Consider the following 8,572-nt stretch of genomic DNA (forward strand, 5'->3'; position numbering starts at 1 on the left):
CCCTTTTTGATGTCTAGTATCTTCCCCCGTAATCAATCCCTCTTCAGAAATATAAAGACCTTGTTTCTAACTGTTTTAACCTAGAGAGAGAAAATATTCTAGAGAGAGAATATTCAGATTATGAATATTTTTGGATAGAAAAATAACTCATCTTATTAAAATAAGTTCCCCTGAAACAGAAATTCAAAAAGAAATTTCCAATGTGCAATTGGAATTAATTAGAAATAGGTATAAAGAACCTTAGTCTAAGGGCCTAGATTTTCAGAAATCTTTAGACTATGGTCCAATTAAGGTTTCTATGGGCCAATAGCATCAATCCATGTGTAGGGAGGAGATAAATCCAAATTGTAAAAGAAGATACCCAAAAATGAGTAAATGCTCACATAAGATGAAGAGTTGAAAATGTACAAGGTTTATTAGTAAATAAACTCATATGTAAGGAAGAGGAGTTCTTTAAAGGAGGTGCATATTTCACATAAGATGGAGAGTTGAAAATGTACAAGGTTTATTAGTAAATAAACTCATATGTAAGGAAGAGGAGTTCTTTAAAGGAGGTGCATATTTCACATAAGATGAAGAGTTGAAAATGTACAAGGTTTATTAGTAAATAAACACATATGTAAGGAAGGGGAGTTCTTTAAAGGAGGTGCATATTTCACATAAGATGAAGAGTTGAAAATGTACAAGGCTTATTAGTAAAAAAACTATGACACATATGTAAGGAAGAGGAGTTCTTTAAAGGAGGTGCATATTTCACATAAGATGAAGAGTTGAAAATGTACAAGGTTTATTAGTAAAAAACTATGAGCAATACAATTTTGACACATATGTAAGGAAGGGGAATTCTTTAAAGGAGGTGCATATTTCACATGCTTGAATGAGTTTTAAACTCATAAAAATTGAGATATTTTATCTCTCCTCTCTCCTCATTCAAGTCTAGTTCCAAAAAGTTAGCTTAACTGACCTTAAAATGGTCAAAAAGTGACCAAACCGACTTGGAAAATTCTAGAATCAGTTTGTTTGGTTAGGAGCTCAAATTTTCCTATAAATAGAAGCCTTCCCTTGTTGAAAAAAAAACATTGTCTCTTATGCTTTGTTACTCTACTACAAAATATATAGTCTCTTATGCTTGTTACTCTACTCCACCTAAGCCAAAATATATAGTCTCTTATGCTTGTTACTCTACTCCACCTAAGCCAAATTAGATAGTCTCTTATGCTTGTTACTCTACTCCACCTAAGCCAAAATATATAGTCTCTTATGCTTGTTACTCTACTCCACCTAAGCCAAATTAGATAGTCTCTTATGCTTGTTACTCTACTCCACCTAAGCCAAATTAGATAGTCTCTTATGCTTGTTACTCTACTCCACCTAAGCCAAAATATATAGTCTCTTATGCTTGTTACTCTACTCCACCTAAGCCAAATTAGATAGTCTCTTATGCTTGTTACTCTACTCCACCTAAGCCAAAATATATAGTCTCTTATGCTTGTTACTCTACTCCACCTAAGCCAAATTAGATAGTCTCTTATGCTTGTTACTCTACTCCACCTAAGCCAAATTAGATAGTCTCTTATGCTTTGTTACTCTACTCCACCTAAGCCAAAATATATAGTCTCTTATGCTTTGTTACTCTACTCCACCTAAGCTAAAATATATAGTGTCTTATGCCTTGTTACTCTACTCTACCTAAGCCAAGAACTGTGAATTCTTTAATAATTCACTAGTTTTTGATACCTCTCTCTTTCTTCAATCTCCATTGGTGGCTCCATCAACATACTAAACCAATTGATTGGTTGGGGGCCTCTACCGTGAATAAAGAATCAAGCAAATCATAAGGTAAGTATATTGAATTTCGATCTTTTCTATGACTTCTCAATGATTCTCTCTTCTCAACCCCTCTCAAGCTTGAGAAGTTTAATTGGTATGGTTTTTTTTAAATGCTAATGAAGTTAATTGGTGAATAGTAGTGAAGATTTACATAATTTAATAAATGCTATAGAAGTTAATTTCCACTTATATTTAAATTCTAATGGTTTTTATAATTTCTCTCTCTCACTCAAGAAATGGTCATACTCATGACCCATTCTCAATCCAAATGAATCTTTTCATAAAGCTTTTCCTTAATCCAAGATTAAGCTATTCTTGAGGCCAAATTAATGGCTTTTTGCTATGCTTTTAGTTTATGCACATTGATGATTCAATCCATTATGGAATGATGACCCAATTAGAGACCATTCTAATTGTTTTCTTAATGATCCAATTAGAGACCATTATGGATTGATGATCCAATTAGAGACCATTCTAATTGTTTTCTTAATGATCCAATTAGAGACCATTATGGATTGATGATCCAATTAGAGACCATTCTAATTGTTTTCTTAATGATCCAATTAGAGACCATTATGGATTGATGATCCAATTAGAGACCATTCTAATTGTTTTCTTAATGATCCAATTAGAGACCATTATGGATTGATGATCCAATTAGAGACCATTCTAATTATTTCTTTAATAAAGAGCTTTATCCCTTAGAAAAAAAATTGAGATTTATCAGTCATAGTAGCGGAGCTATGGCAAAATTTTTATAGAAATTACGCATAAAATAAATTCATTCAAAGCATAAAAAGAGGACTTTCTACCATATTCTAGGATCTATCATCCTAGATTAATTAAAAGAATTTTATCATGCATGGAGATGTGGATGTTTGCATGTAGATGTAGATGTATAGATGTAGATGTGAATGGAGATGTGGATGTATGCATGTAGATGTAGATGTATAGATGTGGATGTGGATGTATACATGTAGATGTAGATGTATAGATACGGATGTGGATGTGGAGGTGGATGTATACATGTAGATGTAGATGTATAGATGTAGATGTGGATGTGGAGGTAGATGGATGCATGTAGATGTAGATGTATAGATGTAGATGGGAATGGAGATATGGATGTATGCATGTAGATGTAGATGTATAGATGTAGATGTGGATGTGGAGGTGGATGGATGCATGTAGATGTAGATGTATAGATGTAGATGTGAATGGAGATGTGGATGTATACATGTAGATGTAGATGTATGGAGGTGAATGTGAACGTGGATGTGGATGTATGCATAGAGATGTAGATGTATGCATGTAGATGTGAATGTACGCATATAGATGTGGATGTATGGATGTGAATATACGATATGCGATGTGAGGGAATCTGAAGTGATGAGATAGAAATGATGTGATGGGATGAGTATGCATATAAATGGAATATGGAATAAGTAATGTAGATTGATAAAGGATAATGTGGAAAAATGAAAGTTAAAATAGAAATTGTGTTGTAAACTGTTGTAAAATACTGTTTGTAAATGCTGTTTGTAAATGATTGTTTTATGTCAAGAATGCTGGGGGGAGCATTTTGACCGTCTTGTGATTAAAGTCGTGATGGTAAAGTTGCAACTGCTGACGGGGAGTCAATGAAGGACGTCTCGCGTAGCAAGTCGGCCGAGGTCTTGACCAGCCTCGGTGCGATTAAAATGGTGAGCTTCCGGTACGGTGGATGAGGGGCCAAGGAAGCGGCCTATGCGTGAAGCGCTAGGTTACCTGCGAAGGATCCTAGAGGGTGCTGACCATACGGTGCTCGGGCTCTGGGTTGCCTAGGATACCCACGCGTGCGTCGAGGAAGATATTGGAACAGAGTTGGAGTTGTTTTCTGAAATCGAGCATGGATCTGGTTGATTGACCTTGCTGGTCTTCAATGGATGAGTCCATGGCTCCTTATATGGATCTGTTGGTTGATCTTGCTGATCTTCAACGAGAGTCCATCTTGTTAAGTGATTATATTGCCAAGTATTATGGGCTAGGAACTATCGAAACGGCTCCTGAGCGTTCTAGTTACCAATGATGCCATAGATACTCTGATGAAGGAATGATGGGAAATTAAGAATCAATTGGATAAATTGGAAGATGGTGATCAATGATACTATGGTTTTATTAAAGGATTGTTTTAAACTGGTTGAATCTGGTTGAAAAAAAGGCAATTTCATATTGGGTGTGTGAGTGGTGTGACTAGTTTTATTTTGCATGAACATCCGGCTAGGGGGCCTTGGAACTCTTTTCCTTGGTACCCGGGACAAAACCTAACCAAATTTTTAATTGGATCCCATCACTACAGTGGTTGGGCGGTTGGCTAACCCATGGGATTGGATGGGGTTAGGCTGGACTGATGGATCCGTAAACCGAGACTCAAACTTTTGTTTTTACGATAGAAAAAAAAAATCCCGGACAGTAACTGTTCTATGGATAGGAATCAACGGTTGTGCCTCTTGAATGGGGAAAAAAGCGTTGATCCCAATGATCCAAGTGCAAGTTTCTTCCTTGAACTGACTAAGTATCTTATAGATGTAATCGGATCATCTCGATCAGAAATGATCTTGACTACGTTAGAGTAAAAAGTTATCCTGGTGGAATCGCCCGTGCTTTCCGGTAAAGGAAGTTTTTCCGGGTTCGGTTTTGGAACAACCGACGGATTAGTCTCTTATCCGGATATCCGTGGGCAAGGCCCCGAGTGTGGGACCCCTGTCCCACGCGAGAAGCGCTACTTTCGCTGCCAGTACCCCGAATCCGTTGCTCGGTGGGAACAGGGATCTTACATGCAGGAGAGAGAGAGAGAGAGAGAGAGAGAGAGAGAGAGAGAGAGAGAGAGAGAGAGAGAGAGAGAGAGAGAGAGAGAGGACAACCAAAAGGTCACATGGAGGGGGGGTTGAAGATATGCAACTTGCAAAAAATAGAGATTAGAACACTACGAATCTATAAGAAATCATGAAAGGAACCAAGATGGTAGTGTAGGAGAGTGTAAGGATGTAGTCCTGAGAGAGAGAGAGAGAGAGAGAGAGAGAGAGAGAGAGAGAGAGAGAGAGAGAGAGAGCACATGCAAAAGGGGGGGGAGTGGGAGATGAACTTACCGGCACACAAAAGGAGACGATCTAAAATGAGAAAAATAGAGTCCACATTTTGACTCTCTAATTTTTTCTAGTGTCGGAATATAAGTCAATATGTAGGTCGGTAAAATAGTCAGAACTTGTGTCAAAAACTAATATTTTTGATATTATTTGCGACATCTTTTCCGACGAATATAACAATAGTATTTTTTAAGATGAAAGATATTATATAGCAAAAATGTATACAACCTTTGAAATTCCCTGCTCCGACACCTTTCCCGTTAGAATTTAAACTTTGGCTGACTAGACTATGGCCTAATATATAAAGGGCCATTCCTCCCCTCCCAAAAAACACCAATTTACAATTATGGATGGTGTGAACACTACAAACACATCGGAATGCCCGAACATAGAGGAGAAATGCTTGTGCCCTTGCAATTGGTGCAAGTACCAAATCTCTCAACGACAAAGAATTCGCAACGACTATGTTAAAAAAATGGTATATTTCCAATTGAGCATCTAAATGCATTACTTGGTGTTGTGAATGTGTTCTTAAAATGAGCAACAGATCAATTGCTTAGACCTTCAACCCAAGCAAAGTACTAGACCGATAATAACGACACAAGCAAGTACTAATCAGCCTCATGTTGAAGAAGAAACTATGGTGGACTCTCTGACGTATTTGGAGCAAGACATGGATGACATGATAGATGCCCTACATGACATAGGGGATATTAAGCGAGAAATAACACAGGAGATGGGTGGTGTCCATCGCTGTATGGAGCAAGCCTCAAGAGAAGAGCAAGAGTTGCGTAGGCTGGCTCATATGCCATGGTGCACGTATATCTATTTTACGTACATGCCTCGCAATCCTAAACTTACAATCAATATTTGGATTGTTTGATGCTAGCGTATCACAACTTTTTGCGTAAGTACTTATCAATCCTTTCCATTTTTAATCTCTTTGTTTTACCTTTTTTAAATCATCATTGAGAAATCAAATATTGCCAGAAGGCAACAAGATGCCTGCGGACCGTACGCGTGCAAAATCCATATTACAATCCATTGGTATGGACTACAATCCATTGGTATGGACTACAATTCTTACCATGCTTGTCCAAATGATTGTGTTCTCTATCGACATGAGCATGCAGGTATTACACAATGTCCACAGTGTGGAGAATCCAGATATAGGAAAGATGTCCAGGGAGAAAGGGTTCCTGCAAAAGTACTCAGGCACTTCCCTGTCATTCCACGCATTCAGACCATGTTCAAGTGTAAATCCATGGCGTCTATGATGTCTTGGCATTGAACCACTAGATCCGTGGTGGACGATGTTATGCATGTGCCCATTGATTGCCCTACATGGAGACACATTGAAAGAGAAGTGGCTAGACTTTAATGAGGAACCTCATAATATTCACCTTGGGCTAACTATGGATGGTGTGAACCCGTTTGGTCTTAAAAGTTCAAAATGGAGCACATGGCCAGTTTGTCTTGTGAACTACAATCTTCCACCGTGGTTAGCAATAAAGAAGGGACATCTTTTTCTCTTATTAATAGTCCTTGGGAAGTACAAGGTAGCCAACATGGATGTGTACTTAGCCTCATTAATAGAGAAGCTACAAAGTTTGTGGGGAAGGAATTGATGTTCATGACATGTCTAAGAGGTTTGGACAAAGGGAGTTCTCATTACGAGGAATACTAATGTGGACTATGCATGATTGGCCAGGCTACGGAGAGAATGCAGTGGTAAGCTATTTTGTTATTATGTGTAACAGCTGTTGATATATATGTGAATGGTTGTGTAATATTATTTGTTTTAATACAGGACTATCAATCTCTAGATACAATGCATGCCCTTTGTGTGGACCTAGACTAGATTCTCGTCATTCAAGAGGCTTGAGAAAGATGGTGTATGAGGGTCACAAGAAGTATCTACCAGAGGACCATGAGCTACGTGAGGGTTATTTGGGTCGGCCTCCTCCTACACTAAAGGCAAGTGATTGGAAGAGAGCATGGGAGGACAACGAAGGGTCTCCATGCCCTGGAATGAAGCGGCTGTCCATATTTTACTGACTACCATATTGGGAAGGTCTTCTAATTAACCATTTGCTTGACCCTATGCATATTTTTAAAAACATAGCCGTAGTGATTTGGAAGACTATTAATGGGGTCATAGAGAGCAAGGAACAAAGGAAGGATTTACAAATAAGTGATCATTATGCGACACTTATGGCCACGAACTAGAAGTGATGGTAAGTTGCTACTGCCTAAAGCTCCTTGGGTATTGACAAAAGAAGATAAAGCTCAAGTTAAGAAGTGCATTTTGGAGTTTCCTACTTTGACCTGGATGTATGCACTGCCTTCACATCTCATCACATTCATCCACATCCATCCATTCATTCACATTCACATCTATCCACATCCATCCATTCATTCATATGCACATCTATACACATTAATCCATTCATTCACATTCACATCTATCCACATCCATCCATTCATTCACATGCATATCTATCACGTCACATCCTTTCACATATCATCACATCTCATCACATTCACATCCACATCTATTTACATCACATCACATCTCATCACATTCACATCCACATCCAATTCATCACATCACATCTCATCACATTGACATCCACATCCATTTACATCACATCACATCCCATCCACATCTCATCACATCCACATCCACATCCACATCCATTTACATCACATCACATCACATCACATCACATCTTATCCACATCTCATCACATTCACATCCACATCCAATTACATCACATCACATCCAAGCATTATCATTTGTACAAGATATTATACACTACCATTGAAGCCCAAACAAGATCTTTGGTAAGACCTTCTCATGTCGAGAGGTTGACAGGGGAAGGGTTTCATACCTGAGCCACCCAAATGAAGTATCTCCTCATGCATAAGAAGCTATGGAAGATAGTTAAGGAAAACGTGCCTGCTATCCCAAATGATGAATGGATAGAAAAGGACAAACAAGCACTATCACTTATTAGGCTACACTTGGGCACTAATCTTATCCACCACATTGACTCCAAAGATCATGCCAAGGATGCATGGGATGAATTGAATGTAGTATTTGGAGCCAAAGCAAAGAACCAAGAAATCCATCTTAAAATTAAGTTCCATGGGTTACAAATGAGCTTCAGTGAGTCACTAGCATAATTCATAAGTAAAATGAAAAACATCATGACCCAGCTTCATGGCATAGATGCTAGAATAGGAAGAAAAGATGCATTAGCTATACTCCTAAAAATTATGCCTAAGGAATATAATACACTTTATGACCACTTGAAAAATTTGCCAAATCCAACCTTTGAAGAATGCATCTCTTCCCTACTTAAAAAGGAGAAGGAGATGAAGCAAGGAAGCACAACCATCGAGCAAGGAAGCACAACCATCGAGCAAGCACTCTTCAACAAAAGCACTATGAAGTATCACCATTGTGGGAGGAAAGGACACTTTTAAAGTGAATGTGGATTGAAGGACAAGCCGAAGTGCAACAACTACAAGAAGATTTTCCACAAACAAGAAGAGTGCAAATTCAACACAAACAACAAGGCATCTACATCGACCAACAAGTCAACAAGATAAAG

At 38.2% G+C, this 8,572-nt stretch overlaps 1 protein-coding gene across 1 annotated transcript; it reads left to right on the forward strand.

Moving 5' to 3' along the window:
- The first annotated feature begins 6,021 nt into the window (after positions 1-6,021).
- LOC147615914 (uncharacterized) lies at positions 6,022-7,181 on the forward strand. Its single transcript, XM_086777912.1, has 3 exons — positions 6,022-6,219; positions 6,416-6,511; positions 7,017-7,181. Exons 1-3 carry the CDS (start codon positions 6,022-6,024, stop codon positions 7,179-7,181), a joined length of 459 nt encoding a protein of 152 aa, XP_086634038.1.
- Positions 7,182-8,572: the final 1,391 nt, after the last annotated feature.

Source organism: Cibotium barometz, chromosome 39, assembly GCF_041138505.1.
Source record: "Cibotium barometz isolate CiBa-2024 chromosome 39, ASM4113850v1, whole genome shotgun sequence".
Classification (NCBI taxonomy): domain Eukaryota; kingdom Viridiplantae; phylum Streptophyta; class Polypodiopsida; order Cyatheales; family Cibotiaceae; genus Cibotium; species Cibotium barometz.

What these genes read in the sequence shown, in the direction of transcription:
- LOC147615914 (XM_086777912.1), top strand. Translation starts at nt 6,022, where the DNA reads ATGGACTACAATTCTTACCATGCTTGTCCAAATGATTGTGTTCTCTAT. An exon ending in TGTTCAAGTGTAAATCCATG is followed by an intron (nt 6,220 to 6,415) that starts GCGTCTATGATG and finishes AAATGGAGCACA; the next exon opens with TGGCCAGTTTGTCTTGTGAA. An exon ending in TAGTCCTTGGGAAGTACAAG is followed by an intron (nt 6,512 to 7,016) that starts GTAGCCAACATG and finishes TACTGACTACCA; the next exon opens with TATTGGGAAGGTCTTCTAAT.